Source organism: Arachis ipaensis, chromosome B04 (assembly GCF_000816755.2).
Source record: "Arachis ipaensis cultivar K30076 chromosome B04, Araip1.1, whole genome shotgun sequence".
NCBI classification, from domain to species: Eukaryota; Viridiplantae; Streptophyta; class Magnoliopsida; order Fabales; family Fabaceae; genus Arachis; species Arachis ipaensis.
This window is the reverse complement of record NC_029788.2, coordinates 11,858,748-11,882,043: the sequence shown is the minus strand read 5'-3', so window position 1 is coordinate 11,882,043 and position 23,296 is coordinate 11,858,748. Positions and strand designations below refer to the sequence as shown.

General features: G+C 37.0%; 3 protein-coding genes and 1 non-coding gene across 9 annotated transcripts; 2 read left to right on the top strand and 2 right to left on the bottom strand.

Moving 5' to 3' along the window:
- LOC107636083 lies at positions 2,563-4,308 on the top strand. The gene has a single exon (XM_016339619.1). It carries the CDS (start codon positions 2,563-2,565, stop codon positions 4,306-4,308), a length of 1,746 nt encoding a protein of 581 aa, XP_016195105.1.
- On the top strand, positions 11,703-15,153 carry LOC107638930. The gene is given in 10 exon segments (XM_021120758.1): positions 11,703-12,135; positions 12,259-12,294; positions 12,410-12,486; positions 12,778-13,043; positions 13,255-13,323; positions 13,444-13,502; positions 14,020-14,121; positions 14,327-14,352; positions 14,354-14,507; positions 14,638-15,153. Coding segments are annotated over 9 exon segments (999 nt in total). The 5' UTR covers positions 11,703-11,915; the 3' UTR covers positions 14,498-14,507; positions 14,638-15,153.
- On the bottom strand, positions 17,113-17,186 carry TRNAT-AGU. The gene has a single exon. It is a non-coding gene; the product is annotated as a tRNA-Thr (tRNA).
- Positions 17,573-22,508, bottom strand: LOC107638931 (pentatricopeptide repeat-containing protein At1g52640, mitochondrial). 6 transcript variants are annotated; one of them, XM_016342324.2, is made up of 3 exons: positions 22,022-22,507; positions 20,420-20,624; positions 17,573-19,824 (listed from the first exon to the last, which is right to left on the bottom strand). In XM_016342324.2, the coding sequence occupies exon 3, from the start codon at positions 19,752-19,754 to the stop codon at positions 18,183-18,185; it is 1,572 nt and encodes a 523-aa protein (XP_016197810.1). In that variant the 5' UTR covers positions 19,755-19,824; positions 20,420-20,624; positions 22,022-22,507; the 3' UTR covers positions 17,573-18,182. The 6 variants fall into 6 exon arrangements, with proteins under 6 accessions (XP_016197810.1, XP_020976412.1, XP_020976414.1 ...); XM_021120753.1 differs by lacking the exon at positions 22,022-22,507 and adding an exon at positions 20,797-20,983; XM_021120755.1 differs by lacking the exon at positions 20,420-20,624 and having other exon boundaries at positions 22,022-22,508.

Genomic DNA, 23,296 nt, shown 5'->3' with positions numbered 1-23,296 from the left:
ATTATTTACTTATTTTATATTTAATATTAAAAATATATTACTATTAATTTAAATACACAAAATATTTTATATCTATTATACAAATTAAATTCAATATATTTAAATACTAAAATTGGTGCAATAAACTAACTTTTCTTTCTCTTCAATATGTTTGCATTGCATAAATTATTTCTCTACTGTTATCATTACAAAAAAAAATTCAATAATATTACAACATTGATTAAAAAATGCAAAAGACTACATAAATGGTCTTCTGAATTTTTTTTAAAGTGGACATGGAATATAATAGACTTTTATAATATACACGAACAGAAATGATAATTGTGAATTCCAATTTTTAAGAAAATGTCTCTCATCTTTAAAGGATATTTTCTCTCTTCAACAAACATATCTCAATATGAAAGTATTTAATTTTGAGAACATGATAAAATAAGATATTGAGAACATAATATAAAAAATAAAAACACAAAAATTAGTATTTTTTCATTTTGTTTGATAGTAAATTAAATATAAATTAGAATAAATTATTAAAGAAAACATTAAATTGGAATGCCAACAGTAATTGGAACTGGTTGTGGAACACAAACATTCCAGAGAAGTTCAAATTTACTATGTGGCTTAGCTTACATGATGCTCTACCAACTGAGACCTTTCGATTCAAGCGGCATTTAGCTTCTTCAGATATGTGTAAGAGATGTAACAAGGCGCAGGAGACTATGGAACATTGTCTTAGAGACTGTGAACGATCAAAGGCAATCTGGTATATGTTGGATCCTAGTATCCTGGACTCGACGGCTGGTACTGCTCTTGAAGAGTGGTTTCGGAAGGCCTTGGCTAACAATGAGGCGTCCTTTGGTGCAGGGCTTTGGTGGGTATGGAGACATAGGTGCAATGACATATTCAACACTGACAACCCTTGGACAGACCATAAGGTTGTTGCCTTGGCCAGAATTACCGCCAAGGACTTACAGGTTTACAGGAATCGAAGCAATGCCTTTAGGTCTCTCCGAAATTGCCTGTGTTGGGAACCACCGGTAGGCAATAGTTTTAAAGTTAATTGTGATGCAAGCTTGTATATGGATTCAAATTTAGCGGGATTTGGGTGTATTATTAGAGATTCTAAGGGAGATTGGATCTCGGGCTGCTCTGGAAGCATTCCCCCTTGGCCTATAATCAGATGTGAATTATTTGCTGCTTGGAGGGGGCTGGTTTTAGCTTGGGATTGCGGTTTGAGGGATATTATATGTGAAACAGATTGCCTTGACATTCTGCCCATCATGCATGAGCTTACAAGTGGGTATCCATCTGAAGTAACAGATTTGGTTCACAAGATTCAGGAGCTTTTATCTCGTCCTTGGCTTGTTCACGTTGAATGGGTGTCCCGAGAAGCAAATAGAGCTGCGGATTGGATGGCTAAATATGGTGCCAAGAGTAACTCTAATCATGTTATTTGGTCTGAGCCTAGTGTTGATCTCCAACGAATCATCCGCTCGGATTTAGAATAGTTTTTGCTTTGTTTCTTTCCTTGTTTAGTCACCAAAAAAAAAATCTAATATGAATACATGAAAAGTATCATATTAAATAAGTGACATTAGTCAACAAATTATAATTTGAATGATATAATTTCTTTATCTTTATTTATAGGTCTTAAATTTAAATCTCACTCTTAATTTTGAAAGAAGAAAAAAAAGGAAGTAAGTGGCACAAGAAAAAATTTACATTAGGAAAAGGGAGACATGAGAGAAAAAGAATGGATATATAAGGTGGCATTAAAAGAAAATTAACATTTTAATTTAATGAAAATTCATCGAGTGAAATAAAATTAAAACGAAGATAAACTTAGGATAAAAAAATATTAAAAAAATCTTTCGATATCTTTAATACATATATCGTAAGAAAGATTTCTAACTAAAAATTTATATATTAAAAATTCAATTGAGATAATTGAATAATCATAAATTACATATATTTATTTATTTAAAATTAATATTATCTGATATGGTCGTAATACACGAGTTATAACTCGGCATAGTCCATTATAAGCTTGCTCATTCATGAGCTATAACTCGGTCAAGCTGCGATATGGTCGTTATGAACAAGCTATAACTCAGCATAGTTCGTTATAAGCTCGTCCAATCATGAATTATAACTCGGTAAGATAAATGCTTTTCATCATAATCAACGATATAACGGTACACAAGTAAAGATACGTTATCCACCTTTTTATAAGCGACCTTAATGCCAAAAGCGTAACGGACGAACAGCTTATCATATAAAGCAAGGTAAAGTATTCTCTTCAGTATGTTCGAATAATACAATATACTGACTTAAGCTTTGGAGTCCCTTTGCAGGTACACTCCCCTCCTCTCATTTGCTCGTATTGTTTACACCACCTTAAGGAGAAAAGCTCGGATTCAAAGATTGGAGGCCCAACCACTGAGGTCATAGCTCGGCAATCACCCTTGAGAGCCGATCTATTTCGCAAGCAAGAACAATTGGCGCCCACCGTGGGGCCGAAGAAATAAGTCTTTTCTTTTGGTCTTTCCACCTTCACTTATGCTCATGGCAGACGTACCACCTCTTTCACCATTCGAACTTCTGAGGATGGTAACCGAGTTACAACAGGCTAATCAACGTATGGCCGAAGAAAACCAAAGAATGGCTGCCCAGATTACCGAGCTGAACAATGCTCGGATCGAGAATAACGACATTCATCGCCAACAACCAGAAGATAATGAACATCATTCTGACCCTTCTCATGTCTCGGAGACCATCCGAGTTGAGGGAGCTCAACCTGAAGATGAAAACACCGAATCCGACGAGCTCGTGGGTCTTTTCACGCCAGAAGTAATGAACTTTGAGCTACCGCGAAGGTTTATCTTACCACTAACTCTCACGCCTTACGATGGGCTCGGAGATCCGAAGAAGTTCCTCAAGAAATTCCGATCAATAATGATCATTAACGGTGCATCAGATACTGTCTTATGTCGTTGTTTTCCAAATTATTTAGATGGCCCTGCACTTGATTGGCTTTGTGCTTTACCTGCAGGTTCCATCTCACGATTTCAGCAACTGGCCAAGCTATTTGAAGAACACTTCGCCGGATCCGCAATCTATCTGCATGACTCTGACTATCTGAATACCATCAAGCAGGGGCAAAACGAAAGTTTGAAGGACTATATGACTCGCTTCACAAAAGTCGCCATCAACATACCCAACCTCCATCCCGAAGTCCATTTGCATGCAATCAAAAGCGGCCTCCGACCTGGGAAGTTCCAGGAAACAATTGCGGTGGCCAAGTCCAAAACCCTTGCCGAGTTTCTGGAGAAAGCCAAAGGCCAAATCAATATCGAGGAGCTCAGACAAGCTCGGAAGCCTGACAAAAAAGCTTATAGAGATGATGATAAAACTCCAAATAGTAAGAAAGGTTTTAAACTAACACCTCGTTTTGATTCTTATACGCAGTTTAACACTAAGCGGGAGGATATCATCAAAGAGATTCTAAATTCAAAACTCATCAAGCCACCAAGAAAGGCCGGCACCTACCAAGACACTAAGAACGTAGACAAATCTAAATATTGTGCCTTCCACCAGAAGCACGGCCACACCACTGACGACTGTGTGGTAGCAAATGATCTCTTAGAACGATTAGCTCGGCAAGGCCATCTCGATAAGTACATTGGTAGTCACATTCAAAAGCGTTCCACACCTTTCAGGAACGAGGATTCGTCAAAACAACAGCACCGAGGAAAAGAAAGGACAACGTCAAATCAATATGAAAAGCCCCGAGGTATAATCAATTGTATTTTAGGGGGATACGCCGGCGGAGGATCCTCAAGCTCGGCCAGAAAGAGATCTTACCGAGGTATATGCTCGGTAGATGGCTTCCAGCGCGAAGCTACACTCGCAACACAACTCCCCCAAGTGACGTTCACACACGCCGACTTCAATTCAAACATACACAACTTGGACGATCCCGTGGTAATCACCCTTCAATTGGGAGATCTGTTGGTAAGGAAAGTACTTCTGGATCCTGGAAGCAGCGCCGACGTTCTATTCTACTCAACATTCAAAAAAATGAAGCTTAGCGACAACGCCCTCCAGTCAACAGGAGGAGACATTGTCGGCTTCTCGGGTGAGCGAGTGCCGATATTGGGATCAGTGTGGTTACAAACCAAACTGGGTGAGCATCCTCTTTCAAAAACATGTGATATTCAATATTTAGTTGTAGATTGCTTTAGCCCATACAACCTCATACTAGGCCGACCTTTTACTCCCCCAAGTGACGTTCACACACGCCGACTTTAATTCAAACATACACAACTTGGACGATCCCGTGGTAATCACCCTTCAATTGGGAGATCTGTTGGTAAGGAAAGTACTTCTGGATCCCGGAAGCAGCGCCGACGTTCTATTCTACTCAACATTCAAAAAAATGAAGCTTAGCGACAACGCCCTCCAGTCAACAGGAGGAGACATTGTCGGGTTCTCGGGTGAGCGAGTGCCGATATTGGGATCAGTGTGGTTACAAACCAAACTGGGTGAGCATCCTCTTTCAAAAACATGTGATATTCAATATTTAGTTGTAGATTGCTTTAGCCCATACAACCTCATACTAGGCCGACCTTTTTTGAATAAGTTTGGCGCAATTGTATCTACAGTTCACCTATGTGTTAAGTTTCCTTTGCAGGACAACCAGGTTGTAACAATCCATGGGGATCATAAAGAGGCACGCCAATGTTACAACATCAGCATGAAGATACCAACCCGTTCCAAACAACAAGTCAATAACCTCCACCACGTTGCCAACAGCTCGGCGTTAGCCGACCTCGATCCACGTGCCGACTTTCTTGAACGACCTACACTATCAGGAGACTTACAAAAAGTATATTTCCATAATAATCCTAACAAATTTACTTATGTAGGTACATCCCTAGACGCAGTGGAACTAAAAGCCATCACCACCTTTTTACAAACACAAGCCGACCTATTCGCATGGACACCTTCTGATATGCCCGGCATTGATCCACAGATCATCAGCCATAAATTAGCAATAAACCCGTCTGCACGACCAGTGCAACAGAAGAAACAAAACCTCGGCGATGAAAAGAAAAAAGCATCATTAGAAGAAACTCAAAAGCTGATCAATGCAGAGTTCATCAAGGAAATCAGATTTACTACCTGGCTGGCAAACGTGGTAATGGTAAGGAAACAAAACGGTAAGTGGCGCATGTGCGTCGACTTTACTGATTTAAACAAAGCATGCCCGAAAGATTCTTATCCTTTACAATCCATAGATTCTTTGGTAGATAACGCCTCCGGTTATGCTACCTTAAGTTTCATGGATGCTTATTCGGGTTATAATCAAATCCTCATGCATCCCTCTGATCAAAGTAAAATAGCATTTATCACTAAATTCGGTAATTGCTGCTATAAAGTTATGCCCTTTGGACTAAAGAATGCAGGGGCAACTTACCAGCGCCTTATGGACAAAGTCTTCGCCAAACAAATCGGCAGAAACATAGAGGTGTATGTCGATGACATGGTCGCCAAAACACAGCTCGGGAAAAACCATATTGACGACTTATTAGAGATCTTTGGCCAAATACGCAACTACATCATGCGTCTAAACCCAGAAAAATGTGCCTTCGCAGTTCAGGGAGGTAATTTCTTAGGTTTCTTACTAACAAACAGGGGCATTGAGGCAAATCCAGACAAATGCCGAGCAATTCTGGAAATGACGAGCCCAAAGACCATCAAGGAAGTCCAACGCCTCACCGGAAGGCTCGCTGCACTATCCAGATTTGTCCCATGCTTAGCTTCAACATCTATTCCTTTTTTCCAAACGATAAAAAAGAAAAACAAATTTCACTGGAACGACGATTGTGAGAGAGCTTTTAAAACACTAAAAAAACTCTCTCACAACCGCCGATCTTACAAAAACCCCCACCAAGGGGAAGATTTATTCCTGTATTTGTCAGTCACTGATTGGGCTATAAGATCTGCTCTTGTTACAGAAAGGGACAAAACCCAGCATCCAATATACTTTATCAGTAAAACTCTTCAACACGCCGAGCTCAATTATCCCAGAATTGAAAAACTGGCTTTAGGACTAGTTTTCTCAGCAAGAAGACTCCGACCTTACTTCCAAAGTCATGTTATCTATGTCAAGACCGACCACCCATTACGCCAAGTGTTACATAAACCAGAAATCACAGGCAGACTTATTAAATGGTCAATAGAATTGTCAGAGTTCGACATCAGATACCAATCAGAGGACCGATTAAGTCCCAATTCTTGGCAGACTTTATTACAGAACTTACTATCCCTTTAGAGGATGATCATACAAAACAATGGATCTTATATGTCGACAGCTCATCGAACACTGAGGGCTGTGGTGCCGGCATACGTCTAGAGTCTGATGATGGCTTTATTCTAAAACATTCCTTACACTTATCTTTCAAGGCTAGCAACAATCAATCCGAATACGAGGCCCTCGTTGCAGGACTCCGACTTTGTTTAGATCTCTGCATTTCCACTCTAAAGGTATACTGTGACTCCTTATTGGTAGTACAACAGGTAAACGACCTCTTCCAAGTAAGAGATCCTCTCCTTTCTAAATACTTATTATTAGTAAAAGATTTGTCTTCAAAGTTCTCAAATTTTGAAATCCAACACATACCAAGAGAACAAAACCAAAGGGCCGATCTCTTATCTAAACTCGACAGCACACAATCCGACTTATCTACACTGCATCAATCCAATATTACATCCCCAAGTGTAAGTCTAACAGACGTATTAAGTGTCACACAGGAACAGGGTTGGCAAGACGATTACATACAATATCTGAAAACAGGTCAAATACCAGATAAGGTCGGCAACATAAAACGATTCCGAAGACAAGCATCTTTTTTCACATTGCTCAACGAGACTTTATACCGCCGAGGATATACTCAGCCGTTGCTAAAATGTCTCAACAAAGACGAAGCTGACCTAGCCCTGTCGGAAGCACATGAGGGCATTTGCGGAACACACACATGAGCTTGGAGTTTAGCTTCAAAAATCCTCCGCGCAGGTTTCTTTTGGTTGACCTTACAACATGATAGCAAGACTAAGGTTCAGACTTGTAAAAATTGCCAGAAACATGCACCACTCATACACCTCCCCGCCGAGCACTTACATTATTCCGACGTAAGTTGGCCTTTCTATCAATGGGGGCTAAACATCCTCGGTCCGTTTCCAACGGCACTGGGGCAGGTAAAATTTTTACTAGTTGCAATTGATTATTTCTCAAAGTGGGTTGAAGCCCAACCTTTAGCCAGAATCACATCACAACAAATAATTTCTTTCACTTGGAAAAATATTATTTGCCGCTTTGGCATTCCTCACCACATCATCACTGACAATGGTCGCCAGTTTGCCGACCATAAATTTTAATCCTTTCTGCAGAACCTTAAGGTCAAACAACATTTTGCCTCCGTTGAACATCCTCAGACAAACGAACTAGCAGAAGCAGCAAACAAGATCATACTACATGCCTTAAAGAAAAAGCTAGATGATGCCAAAGGACTCTGGGCCGAACTAATACCTGAAATCCTTTGGGGATACAACACAACACCTCAATCATCAACAAAGGAGACACCATTTCGCCTAGTATATAGCTCCGAAGCTATGATACCTTTAGAGATATCGCACAGCTCGGTCAGAACTCATCTCGACAACCAAGATGAAGCTCGGCAAGCCGAGCTAGATCTCGTTGAAGAAGTAAGGGAAACAGCAGCACTTCGACAATGCGCGGCCCAACAAACAATTGCCCGAAGACATAACAAATCGGTCAGAAACCGATCATTTCAAATAGGCGACTTGGTCCTTCGAAAGACGGAAACAGCACGACGACCTCCAGCCCATGGAAAACTCGCAGCAACCTGGGACGGCCCCTACCGAGTTAAAGAAGTCCTCGGCAATGGAGCTTACAGACTAGAATCAATGAATGGTACAACACTACCTAATACTTGGAATATTTCCTCTCTAAAGAAGTTCTATAGTTAAAATTCAGGGACAGGCTTGTACTTTTTTTTCCTACTACCAAGATTTTTTCCAAAGGGTTTTGCTTGGAGAGGTTTTAACGAGGCTAGCCTACCTGAACCTTTGTATCCAAAGGATTACCAATATTACTATATGAATAAAATCTATCTCATTATTTTTAACTAAAGTGTACACCAACTCTCTCACTACATCATTCCAATGTTTGCTTTTACAATACAAAATCATAGATACAACTTCACCTATGATCTCAAAACAACGAGTATCCTCGCCTAATTCCAATCCGAGCATTTTCGGCAAACTTTAAAAGGAATATTCTTAACAGAAATTCCCATCAATTACGCAAAGGCCTTTCAAATACTCAAAATCCAAATCGGCCACGAATAAACAAAAATTCAAACGACTCTATTAGCAAGCTACAAAATAGCAACTATCAATATTGTATTACCAATCACATCATCAAACACAAAAAACATAAACAGTTCTAAACAAGAAAGGAAGATTACAATAATATCCTAAACATTCTCTGCCTCATCTTCGGCAACGCCATCATCCTCAACCATTTTTCATCTCGGACGATCTTCCCAGGATCCATCTCAGACAGATCAGCATCTGGCACAAGGAACTTCGCCTGTAAGGATGCCCTTTCAAAACCCTCAACAAACGAATCCAAAATTTCATCACTCTTTTTCTTCTCCATTTCTTTAAGCTTAGCAGTTACCTCAATCAGTCGAGCTTCCATGCTCGCCAAATTAGCTTCTTTCTTTTTCAAATCCTCAACATCATTGGCATAATTCTCTTTGGTCTCCTTCAATTGTTTCTTAGTTTCAGTTAGCTTATTCTGAAGCTCGGAAACAGCACCTTTAGACTTACTCAACTCTTCTTTCAACAACAAAACCTCATTATTCTCCACCAACATCTTCTTATGCTTCAGCTCCTGGCTACGACCTAAACTAGCTAACCTCAAACCAACCACCTACAAAGCACAATAAAAACAAATTATATAAATAACTCCCAACAAAAACTAGAAACATAGCACAACTAAATACATGACCTGCATATACTGCCCAACAGCCATTTCGCCAACCTCATTTGCCAATGATACGTCAGCTTCAGACTGACAATGCTCATCGGCCACAGTCATATAGGGATACTCCTCCCCCATACAGATAAACCCTCACTATGCTCAGCCATTTCATGAAGCTTTTTCTGGTTCACAACAAAAGCATGAATCTCCTCTAAAGAAACCCCTGTTCCTTCTCACTAGTATCCTCGGATAAATCAACCACGCTCGATTTCCTCTTCTTCGCAATCACTTTCCTTCGCCCCTGACGAGGTTGACTAACTTCTCCAGCTCCACCACCTTTTTCGCGATTGGACGATGACACCTTTTTCTCCAAGTTCTTACTTTTAAAACGTGACCTAAGTGAAGCAGCTGAAACCCCAGGATACTTACCCCCTGCAGATTCACAAAACAAAATCGCAACTAAGTAAAGCTCAAACACACAAGTAAAATAATAACATATAGACACAACTCACCCATATATTCTACCACAGCAGCCCTATTTTCCTCCCACTTTAACAGTTCAAACATGGAAATCAAGTCTTTCCGATCAATTTGTTCCACCAAAAACTCAATAATACAAACATTCCTCGGAGTTATAACTTCAGCCCCGAGTATGTTCTGGGGTTCCGAGCACCACCACAACGGAAACCTCTCAGCCAAGAACTCGTCAATATAAAACGGAAACTCCTTTTCAACATTCCTCACCTTTACGTACATCTCTTTAAAGTCCTTGAAAGAGGACTTATACAATTTGAAGATACCAAATCCAAGAGTACTGTTCAGATTAACCCACCCCCCTTTCCAAACTCCCTTAGCTTGAAATAAAAAAAAAACAAATTCACAGAAGGATCCTCCTCAAGAAACTCCATCAATATTTCAAAACATCGCAGAAATGTCCACCCATTGGGATGCAATTGTGAGGGAGCACAGTTTAGTTGCTTCAAAATTTGACATTCAAAAACTGTAAACGGCAATCTCACCCTTAGTTCTTCCAACACACAACTATGCATATAGAAATACTCAAAATCCTGCCCCCTATGATAGACCCTATCCTCACTACTGCATGGCAGCAACTCGACCTGAACTCCAGACCCAGGCCTCACGATTCCACCTGCATCTACCTCCTTCACAGCCGCATCGTCACGAAACAAAGATACCCGACCCTTCACATCCTCACTAACCCAGTCATAAGACCAATCAATCTCCCCTTTCTTCTCCTTCTCAAACCCCATAACCAAACCCAGAAGCAAAAAACAAAGAAGAAAGAAGCAGATGATAAATTACAAAATAAAAGAAAAAGCATGCATACCTCTTTTACTCATTCTGTTTTCAAAGAAGCAACACTAAGGGTCAGGGATAAGCAACTCAGTTCCTAAACCATTAACTTAACCACATTGCAAAGTAACTGCTACCTCAATCACATCAAACGGTGCAGTTGCTTTGGAAAAATAAAAGACTTTAATGATCCATTACTCTTTCTCTCTCCTCCCCAAAACAATGCCATGACTCCCCACGTCACAAACATAATACCTTTTTAATGAAGTACGTTAAACTGGGGGCTCACTCATTAACCTATCCAACCGAGTTATAACTCATCAAGAAGCTCAACCTGCTTCATTAAAAACTCTTCACAGGCCAAACTTGGGAGCTGTGATATGGTCGTAATAAACGAGCTATAACTCGGCGTAGTCTGTTATAAGCTCGCCCATTCATGAGCTATAACTCGGTCAAGCTGCGATATGGTCGTTATGAATAAGCTATAACTCGGCGTAGTCTGTTATAAGCTCGTCCATTCATGAGCTATAACTCGGTAAGATAAATGCTTTTCATCATAACCGACGATATAACGGTACACAAGTAAAGATATGTTATCCACCTTTTTATAAGCGACCTTAATGCCAAAAGCGCAACGGACGAACAGCCTATCATATAAAGCAAGGTAAAGTATTCTCTTCAGTATGTTCGAATAATACAATATACTGACTTAAGCTTTGGAGTCCCTTTGCAGGTACACTCCCCTCCTCTCATTTGCTCGTATTATTTACATCACCTTAAGGAGAAAAGCTCGGATTCAAAGATTGGAGGCCCAGCCACTGAGGTCATAGCTCGGCAATCACCCTTGAGAGCCGATCTATTTCGCAAGCAAGAACATTATCTATTATACAACTTTAACATTTCTAAGAGTTATTTCCATAATAATATGTATTTTTTTATTTTGAATTATTATTTTAAATAAAAATATTCAATTATGTTATATATATTTCTAGTTATAAAAATTTTGTTAAAATTAAAATTATATTTTTTTATATTTAGTAATATTTTTAATTAATACTTTTTAAAAAGTATTATTTTAATTTTAGTAATACCTTTTAAAACATTATTGTTACCTTAATCACGTGAATATAGTCATGCTAGAATGAGTTACACTAGAATGACTATATATATTTTTTTTTCGGCTGTTCAGCATTGGGCTGTTCAGTTAAAGGCATCAATTAAATCCCAAACTGACTATAGGCCCAAAATGTGTTCAAAAAAACGTATTAGCCCGTAGTTCCAAAAATTAAAAATCTTTATACCATAAAAATGCCCAAAAAAAGTTTAGTAAGGATCAGTCAAGTCCTAACGCTTACCCCAAATCAAAATCACACTTCTCGCCGCCGTGCCGCGCCGCCAACGTCGCTAGCCACCGCCGCAGGCAGAGTCGTCTTCTTCTCCTCCCAAGGCCGCGTTTTCGTGAATACTTTGCAGCTGTTGTATCCATCTATGTGTTGTTGCTCTCTCTGTTTAATTCATACATAAGTTCGCTATGGCTGCACATTCCGATTCAAGAAAACGCACTTTGGAAGCTTTGGAGAAAAGGTTTGCTATTGCCAAAGCTGAGATTTTCAACAAAGAGAAAGCAAACAAAATCACCCTCCGAGAACATGTCAAACCATCTCATCCTCATCCTGCACCTTCTGCTTCTCCTAATGCTCAGAAGCCAAATCCTAAACCGAAACCACAACCATCTCCTACACCCAACAAAGGTATTTCAACTTTCACTTTTTTATTTCTTTTTCGGATTTTATTTCCTTCTTTTAATTTATATTTGAACCTCTCTGTATCCTGTTTGACATTTTAGCTGACCATTTTTATTTCTATGCTGTTAGGGAATTTCAGTTTCTTTGGTTATACCTTTATCAAAGGTACTGCATCTTTTTCTTTTTTTGGCTTTTTGGAAAGTTTTATGCAAATATACTGAATTTTGCATTCCAATTTGCATTGACATTATGAAGGCAACGTTTGTATGTATGTATGCAGAAACTGAAGAGGCTGATCCAATATATGCCCAACTTTCTCATGATGTAAACGAAAATCTGCTTAGAACTAATGACAAGGTATTTCATTGATTTGAATTTGTGTCATGCGTGTATGAAAATCCTAATTCAAGCTTCTATCATCAATCTTTTCCTGTAAATTCCAGAGAGTCAACAGTAGAATTCCTCTTAACACTGGGCACTGAGATATAATTGTTGATGCAATGAATAATTTAAGGGTCTTAAAAGAAATTTTTTACATGTTCTGTATCCAATACCATGGAAAGATGCAATTTGAAGGTCTCTTACAAGTTTCTTTGTCTTCAGATTTCAAAAATGGTATACCTCCCTAATTTTTATTTTCTATTGCAGTCTTGTACTGATAGAAGAAGTTCAGTTGATAGCACACTGCACGAGCTTTTTATGAAAGGGGATAATGGCTATAAGTACATGCATGGATCTAGAAGCTACAAAATTGACAACATCATCCATCTTGATTATGTTGTACAAGGACGTTCAATTGCTTCTGGTTCTCAAGCTAGGACTTTACAAATTCATTCAAAACGCTCGAAGAAACACATGTCCATGAAACAGCATAAGAAAAAGGGATCATTAGATCTTCCTCAAGAGTTCCATAAGTAATTTTAATGTCTCTGAAGTATCATTCTTTTTAGCCTGTTGGTGTTAACTGTTATGATTTTAGTTCTGTGATCACGGGCATATTTATTATTCTGAATGAGATGTTCATTTCACTGACCTTTGGGATTCTTTGCTAGAGAAAAATAATGTTTCATCCAGTTGGGAATGATATTCTCCTTGTTCTTCAATAATTATTCACTTTGGTTACAGATTTAACATTTTCAAGCCAATGCGTGAAATGTGGAATGACTATATAGCGAAGCTTCTTAAAGCCACTAGGTACTTGTTTTCCTCTGGTCTGTTGATCAATTAAATAGTTTCTCCAAGGATGGGAGGAACAGTTGATTTAATCGTTTCTTCGCTTGTAGCTGTTATAACCATTAACTGTCAACATTTCAGGATAGATCAATTGGCTCAATGTCTCCTTGGTGCAGATCTACATGGTGCTTTTATTCTAGGTTTGAGAACTCTCTTTATTTTTCAGTTAGTTATGAACTCAATGTTCTGCTGTCAGAAATTCAAAATTGCTAAAACATGTTTTTATTACCTGGTACTGTTCTCATTTTTGTGGCAGTTAATGTGTTACTGTTAATTATGTTGACTTCAAGGGCAGTTATATTGTTGCTAATTTGATATTACATTTATTTTCCTCTAACTAATTGGGTCTTATGTATATTGTTACTATGTATTAAAAATCGTGTTAAAATAGCTTTTGCTGCTAAGGTTATTATCAAAGCCTATGTTTTATTTTCTTGGGAAGAGCTTATGAAGTTCAGTTGAAGCAGTTGCATGCAATTGAAAAAAACATGTTGCTAGGACTTTCTAATTAAATGAATCAAATTTCTAAAGGTCGCCGGTGCCTGTTGTTGAATATGAGTAATTCTTTTTTTATAATAATAAATGTCGAAGCTCTTGGATCAATCTCCCAATATGTAGTTATCTGCTGACTGTACTATATTTATGTATGTATTGCAGTTGTGGAGTGTAAAATCATCCATTTTACTGGAACTTGTGGCATCATGATTCGTGAAACTGCAGAAGCATTTGGGATAATTACTGAAGATAATAAATTCCGAGGTAATTCTTCCACTGTTTACAAATGAAAACAGGACGCTTTATTGGGGCTGATACCCATTGTCCTTCATAATGTTTATATGAATGTAGAAATTCATCTGTAAAGTTGAATTTGTGATGATTTTATTTGTTTCAGTATCTCCTCTGTAATTTATTTCTTTCAAACATATGATTGCTAAATACTTCTTTTCTCTGTGCTATCTTGCAGTTGTCCCCAAAAGAGGGTCTGTGTTTGTATTCCAAGTTGATTGCTTCAAAGTCACCGTCCATGGAGATAAACTCAGTTCGAGAAGGATTGGATTATGATACTACAAATGATCCCTCAACTCTAGGTGAAAACATATTCATCCTACTTAACGCCTTTTCTATCAATCTTTGATGCTGATGCGGTGATGCCTTGATCTTGTTCAATGTTAATGAACCTTGTTACTTTCTGTTACCTTGATTTCTGCAATCTAACTATTCTAAGAGATTTACAATAAAATGATGTGTCTACTATCTTGTGTATTGGTTTTGCAGGGAAAGTCAAATTCGCATGAAAAAAGTCTCTACCGATTCTGTTGTTATGGGATGACTAAATGTTTGTTTTCACATGATTGAGTCCTGAAGCTGGTTTGGAACAAACGGCGAATTGTTAGAGCAGCAGCCGTCTTCGGTTCCAGGGCATCTTCTAACAGAAATGTGAATGTTTTGAGTGTTTGAGCATTTCGCATTGAACTCAGAAGATGATCTTGCAGCTTTGGATCTTTCAAAATCTCAAGTGACTCACTCGAGTATCTTGTCCCAATTATTTCAGTTTGTTTAGAGAACACTACTGCAGTTGTTTCCATCAGAAAACATGGAAATGTCAAATGACCCACAATTTTGCCCCCGAGAATTTGGTATTTTCTAGGTATGGATGCATTTACTTGTGTATAGAACCTCCCATTTTCTTGAGTGATTTTCTGCTCACTTTAGAATTGGAACTAAATATATAGTATTTCAGCAATTGAATTAGCCACTTAATGTTATAATATTTTTTAATTGTTTTTGTTATGTTATTTTATTTCATCTTTAGTTTCAGATTTTGTATCCTATTATGATGTTAAGAAATTATTACCGTTAAAAATCTGGTTGGTTTTGGGGGTGGGGGATAATAGAAATTTACTAATATTTTTGTTTTTAATAATATTACGGGGATATAAATCTTTTGAAATTATGTCGATTTTGTCTTGGCATTATAGATTATGACAAAAAATTAAAGATTTATAAAATCAAACTATAAAAAAGATTATATGAAAAAAAGTTCTATCGACTAAGAAAATCAGGGTCTGAATAAGAAGTTAGATTTATGAAGAGAAGCTCTAGAAGTGTATGGTCTATGCATAAGTCGTAGCAAGAAGGAATATATGGAATGTAAGTTCGGCTGTCGAAGGAAAAATCATAATATAGAGGTACAGATTGGAGAAAACATCCTAAGTAGAGAGTTTGAAGTATCTTGGGTGCATCATATAAGATAATAGAGAGATTGAACATGATGTAAATCATAGGATCCAAGTAAGTTGGTCAATGGTCAAAATAGGGGAGTGCGTCTGGTTTTATATGTGACAAAAAAGTGCCTTTAAAACTTAAAGGTAAATTATATCGCACTAAGCTAAGTGTTGTAGAGATAAAGATGTTGAGATGAATGAGTGGTCATACACGATTGGATAGGATAAGAAATTAAGATATAAGAGAGAGGGTTGGAGTATCAATTATTGTGGAAAAGATGGTAGAATCGCGTCTCAGGTGGTTCGAACATGTGAGAAGAAGATCGACAAAACACCCCGTCAGGAGGGTGGATGAAATCGAAGAGGGACAAGAGATGAAAGGTAGAGGAAGACCTAAAAAGACCATCTATAGGTGGTCAAACGAGATCTACATGTAAATGGTCTCTCTATAGACATGACACATGATAGATCTCAATGGCGTCGTTTGATTCATGTAGCCAGCCCTACCTAATGGGACAAGGTTTTGTTGTTGTTGTGGTAGTAGTTTTATGAATTTATTTGAATTATATTATTTTATTAATTTTTTTTAAAACAAAAAGGTAGAGAGATATAGAAAAAAAAGAGAGAGAGAAAGATAAAGAAGAAGAGATGGAATTTATTAGTTTTGGAAAAAAAATTTTATTTTAATTGTAATAAAAGAATACTTCGTGACACATTTTGATTTGTCAAATTAGCAATATAAAATATAAATTATAAGTTATATATAGAGTGAAAAGAGTAGAAAAAAATAGAGAATGGTGAACATTTAGAATACTAACGAATTTACCAAAAAATGTAATGTTTGAATACATCTAGATATTTTGGTTATATAGTGATTATTTTTATAAGTAGAAATAATAATTTATTCAATTTTAATAATAATAATAATAATTTGGGTGGAGTTTGTCCTCCTCTTGTCTCTTTCAAGTCATGAAACAAGAAAAGAATTATCTTAGTCGTCAAACTTTAGCCCTCCTATTTCGAGTAATACTAATTCCACATATTACAAGAACATGAATAAATAATTATTTCAAATTACAAAAGATTTCGACGCTAATATTTTTATTCATAAAAAATAAAAATTAAAGGTATATCTATAAAAAAATGTTTTTACACACAAAATTATTCGAATCTTACAAAATTTAATAAAATTTTTAAATTATCCTTTAAGACATCGGTGTTGGTGACTTGGTGGGTTCTTGAAGATGAAGGAGGCCTATAAGAACCTGGTTGAAGTAATCCATGGGTGCTGAACCCGATTGATGCTGCTAGTGCTGTTGTTGCCTTGCCGCTTTGTGGAACCGCACTTGTCAGTAAACGAAGGAGAAATTGGGTTCATGTTGTGATGCTGATGAATAACGCTATTCTGATGTTCATTATTGTTGCACTTGTCTTTCTTCTTCTCCTTCGCTTTCACTCGGATGTCGGACCGAGACAGGGACAACCCGAAAAAGAAGCAAGCCGGCTTGTTGGCAGAGAAAAACAATGCTCTTGTTGAGAGTCGAACTCAAGACCTCCCGCTTACTAAACGGGTGCTCTAACCAACTGAGCTACAAGAGCTGCTTAATAAATTTATATTGACTACTCTACTTGACCGCAGTAAAATAGACATAAAATTTCAACTTTAATTTTATTGGCCGATTTTCTCATGATCCAGGCTATCAGCAACATAAATATGCAAAAATGAACCGATCACAGCACAATTAAATAAAATTTTAAAGTTTCTAACCAACTTAAGTTGATCTAGTAGTTAATTCACTAGTTCGCTTAAACAAATATTGAAAATTCGAATTTTGTTTGCAATAATCTATTAACTAGTGACAAATTCCAATTTTAACAGATTAATCTTTAACCTGCCAGATTAAAAGATACCATAGGCAACAAAAAAATTTTAAAAGTTTCTTTTCTTCTCATTACGATGCTAAATTTATGTTAAAAAATGACACTTTAAAAGTAATATACATTTCATTTTTTATTTGTTCAGACACTGCAATAAAAGTTCAATATAAATGTAGAGCATACAAAACCGTGAAATATGTTACAAGCAAAGAATAATAGTTACATAAATCTCTCTCATTTTCTTAATCTTTCAAGGGACAAAGATATGCTTCTTGTATTAATCTTCAATATTCAATTTGTTCTCCCTTCCTTCTAAAACTTGATACATGTCTACTCTATTGATCCACTGGCACTGGATATGGACAATAACTTGCAAATCAATAAAAAACTTTGTAGCATGCCACTAGTCAGTAGTTCCTCAATGATTTGCAATTCAGCTCTCAAAAGTTTTCCAAACCTTCACCTTCATTTCTGCCCTGGGTTTAAGATTCCATAAACATTATCACTCTCCAATATGAGCATGCTCAATCAATTCAACTGGCCATGCACTCTTAACATGTAATGATGTTTAGGAGGCATAAGCACTCTTCCGTTTAAATTATACATTAGTTGATCATTACCCAAAGATATAAAATCTCCAATATGATCTCTGCTGTAAAAAATGGTGCCTGGTGTATTTCATCAACAACAGTTAAAGAGAAATAATTGGCCACTTCTTTAGTCACTTTCTATGTCTGTTTCATCATGCCTCAAATTATTAGGATATGCCCTATCACCATTCATAACTTTTGCTGATTCTTGAATTGAACTGGAAGTACTTTGCCTCATCTTACCAATTAGTATTTCAATGTAATCCAACAATCCCAACCCTAAGAGACGATTCCGCAGCAACTCAATGGTGGTATCGTAAGGCGGTATTCCTTCATCAATCATCATCTCGAAGTACTTACATGCCTCCTCTAGCTTTCCCTTTTTCTTGCATAAACCATGAATCATGACAGAATATGTAGACACAGATGGATAAAACTTATTGTCCCCCATGTTTTCCCAAACTTCAGTTGCCTTGTCAAACCTTCCTATCCTAATCAGCAATTTCAGCACCATGTTATATGTATGGCGATCAGGAAGACAGTTATCATTCACCATTCTAGACGTCAACTTTAGAGCCCTATTGACCTCACAATGGTCACAGTGGAAAGCGAGTATCGCATTGTAACTCCAAGTGTCCGGTTTTACTCCTCTTGAAATCATTTCATCCAACAGCTGATAAGCTTCTTGCACCTTTTCATTCTTACAAAGTTGCTTTATAACACAATTGTATGTAAACACATTAGGCAAAAGGTCATACCTTCTCATTCTATCAAGAACCCTAAAAGCCGAATACATGTCATTTGCGTTGCAGTATGAACGAATGAATATTGAGTAAGTAAAAGCATCTGGCACAACTCCTTTTGACATGATATCATGAAAAATATCTGAAGCTTCATTGACATTACCTCCTTTGCAAAGGGCATCTAACAAATTATTATATGCAAGCAAATCCACTGGACATCCTTGTTCAAGCATTGCATCAAACAGCGCACGGGCCTTTCCTGAATCACCAATCTCACCCCATCCACTTATCAAAATGCTGTAAGTTTTAGCAGTTAACACAAAACAATTCTTAACTTGATCAAAAAAATTTTGAGCTTGCTTGACATGTTTCCTCTTGCATAAAAAGTACAGCAGCTTATCAAAATCATGAATTGTTGGCTTTATTCCAAATTCATCCATCCTCATGAAAGATCGTATTGCTCCGTCTGGCAAATTTGCCTGGCTATATGCTCGGAAAATGAGCCAGAACATCTCGCTTCTGATTTCACAAACAGAATACTCTCTCATTTCTATGAGAAAATCCCAGAGTATGGCAAACTGTTTACAGCTTCCTAAGATATCCACCAAAATGTGGAAGCTCTCAACACTATGTTGGAAACATGGAATTGATTTAGCCCAAAGAAAGAATCTGTGACATGGGAAGCCAAGATTCTTACACCTCTTCAATACCTGTTCAACCAAATCTGTAGATATTTGTGCTGAATATGGATTGAGAGACATTTCTAGATCATGGCGAGGATCTCGGTGATCACTTAGTACACGAGATATTTCATTCACAAGGTCTGGTAATAATGGCCCAGAGACTTGTGTGGTTGGGGAAGCGTGGGCGTGATAGCAGCGGGGCTTGTGATCAATAAGAGGCCAAAAGAAAGATGGTAGGAGTTTGTACTTAGAGGATAGTGCCCGAAAACCCATGTTGCAACTTGTTCATAGGATCTTCAATCCACAACTTTCCGTTGCCCAGCTTAATGGCCCTTGTTCTTTCCTGTTTAGAAATAGGTGTAAACAAAATTATGTTATCACAGTTAAAACCTACTAACAAATTAGGCTTTTTCATAAATGCAACATATATACAAAATGACAAACACAAAGACAGTGAGCAATATTTACCTATTTACATCAATAACTTGAAGCAAATAGATAAGCTCTTACTAGTACAACAGTAATAAAGAAAAATAAAGAATAAAGGTTTTAACTTTTAACCTAATAAAAGAAAATTAGTAAGAAAGGAACACTACAATAGATCATCCATAAAGACAAAAATACAGCATAATAAACCAATATCAATATTTTATATACTTGCAAAGTAGAAGACTAAGCATGTCTCAATTTCAATATTTGGAAACAGGTTTTGAAGCATCAGCATATGAACACAAGCAAAACATGGTAGAGAAGCAGAAAAATTCTAATGTGAACAATTTTCCTTAATTTTGAACAAATTCATCAGCACCAGTCCAACTAAACTAAATAACATGTTTATATCACCAAACATACTAAGCTAAATCGTAGCAAAATTAGAACAGATAGAAGACTCTATTCCACCTACTAATAGCAGCATAAATTCATAAAGCAACTCTTACTATTCATTCAGCATACTGCAGTGACATCAGCTTCTGTTCACTAGAGCTTCAATTCTTTTCATTTCTTTTCTTTTCTTTGTTTTGTTTGATTGATTTCTTGGGCACTTATATGAACCACCAGCAATATTGTCTTGGATTCATTATAACCTCTCCCTCCCAAAACCAGAAGTAATTGAAATATCTTCTTTTCTTGCAATCTACCTTCCTGTTCTCAAACAAATTTCTCTTACTTAGCAACATTCATCTACAAGTCTCTCCTAAATTCACTAATTTTCACCTTACATCATTTTATAAGATCGAACATAACATGGCATTGGTAACAATAACACTCATGGCAGCAACAAACACATTGAGCATCAATTTCATTAGTGTAACACCTGCTAAGATTTTGACACAACCATATAAATGATTATACATATCAAAAGCTAACTTGATGATTCCATGGTGCAGAAGGAAAGAAAAGGGCAGACGCGGCGGTGCTGCGAGGAGAGAAGCAGAAGTGCAGAACAGTTACGCCGAGGCGTAGGCGGCGGCAGCAGCAAACCGGAGAGGCCGAGGCAGAGATGGAGTGAGTTTGGGTAATAATGGAGAACGGAGAAGAGTGAGGACGGGGATGCCACTTTTTGTGAAATTTAAAAAGAATAAAAAAAAGATAAACTATTAAACAGTTAATTAGCTAAGGCGTTAAGGTAATCTCGTTGGAGCTTTTACCCAAGGTTGCAAGAACCGAACCGATTATTAAACCGGTCAAATGACTGGTTCAATAATTCAATAGTCCAACCAGAATCAAACCGTAGTTGAACCGATTTAATTAAATATACAATGAAATTATTAAAAATTCAATACATAATTAATATGCAAATTCAATAATTCGAAACTAATTTCAAAATTTTACAATTTCATATTATAACTTACCTATAGCTTATCATTAAAAATTTACAAAATAAAAAATTTCTAATTAATTTCTAAATTCAAATCAAATAATCAACAATAATACTCATCACATGAACAACAAAAATTCAGAACAAAAAAAATTTAACAATAAAACAAAACATATTTAAGAAGCATATAATCATAACACAAAAGTAAAAACACAGTTCAATTCAATTACAAATTCCTAAACCTGCTGAATATAAGACAACCAAAGCATATAATCATATTTAATTTTTGGGATTCTAATCAATTAATCAACCATATGGTTCTAACTTCTGAATCCAAACTAATCTGAAAACATATCAGCAGCAAAAACTAAATTGAATCCAATTCCAAAGTCAGAATCCAAATTAAATTGAATTCAGAATCACATCAACATTCAACAAATTGAATAAGTAATGTCTCCTGGCTGTTGTTCCTGTTCCATCTCCAACATCCAGCAAAAATAAATTAAGCTTCAACAAAATTAACTCACAAATTAACTCAGCAAAAAAATATTTAACCGAATCATTCAATTCAACCATTATTTCAGAAAATCAGTAACTCAGATTAAGCAAAATTAACAAACACAGAATCAGAAATCAAAAAACCCAGAACACAGAACCCAGAATCAGTATTATTAACAAAAGTACAACACAAGCAATATTAAATTGAAGCAGCAGTGCTTACCGGCGGCGAAGGAGGAAGGAAAGTGACGGCGACGGAGGAAGGGGAAGTGACGGGCTGACGACAACAGAGGAAGGAAAGTGAGCTCGGACAGAGAGCGACAAAGAGCTCGAAGACCTCGGACACACACACACACACACACACACACACACAGAGAGGGGGAGGGAGCTCGAAGAGACGACGATCGACCGAGCAACCTTCGCGACGGTGATGCCACGGGGTCAACGCTTCCTTCGTGCGACGATGTCGAAAAAGAGGAAAGATGAAAAGGGTTCGGCGATGAGAAGAGTGCGATGGCACCCACGGTTCCCGCCGGCGGCGACTGCACCCTCTACCGGAGAAGAAGAGTTCGGCGATGGGGGATGGTGATGGTGGGCTGGTGGCTGGGTTTAGGTTAGGGTTAGGTTTCTGATTCTCAGAGACATGATTGAAAGGGGTGGGGTGGCTGTGGTTTTCCTTCTTCCTTCTAAGAGAAATGGCGTCGTAGGAGCTTACATATTCGAACCGGAAATCCTGAAAAAACCCGCCGGTTCACCAACTACCGCCAGTTCAATCGTTTTACAAATCGGTTTTTTACAAGACGGTTTTATGCCCACCAAACTATGTGTGTTTGGATTACCGTTCGTAAACGGAAGTTTATATAAAATTGATTTTACAAACTTGATTTTAATCAAAAGTAAATTTGTGTTAAAGTAATTTATGTTTGATAATTTTTGTATCAAAATGGATTATAGTAAAATAAATGTTGTTTGGCTTGTATCATTTAAAATCACTTTTAAATAAAAAAATTACTAAAATGGACATCAACTTAAAAATTTTTTTATATTATCCTATTATTTTAATTTAGATATTTAAATAGATCTTATTAGTTAATTTTATAACAAAATTAATATTTACTTACTAAAATTAGAAATAACAAGAATTTTATAAATAATACAATAACATATATAAAGGATAAAGTTGGTAAAAGATAAATAAATGGTTAGTATCTATGGCCAAAAGTCCGTTAAGAAAACGCAGAAGCTAAAAATTGTTGCTTCTTGTAAAAGTGATTTTCGCAGCAAAATCACTTCTGCGTTCTAAGAGAAAAAAATTTGACAAACCAAAAGTTAAAACTTTCAAGAAATTTAAATGTGCTTCTTCTCTTTCAACGAATTTCCCAAATCCAGTTGGTTATCATAACATTACTTTTTTACCAATTAAATTATGCAGCTCTAAAATAGAATATACAATTTTACAAGAAAATAAACTCTAAACAAAATATGACTTTAACTTTAT

Excerpts from the sequence above, each read along its gene's own strand:
- LOC107636083 (XM_016339619.1), top strand. The coding sequence starts at position 2,563 with ATGGCAGACGTACCACCTCTTTCACCATTCGAACTTCTGAGGATGGTA.
- LOC107638931 (XM_021120755.1), bottom strand. The coding sequence starts at position 19,754 with ATGGGTTTTCGGGCACTATCCTCTAAGTACAAACTCCTACCATCTTTC.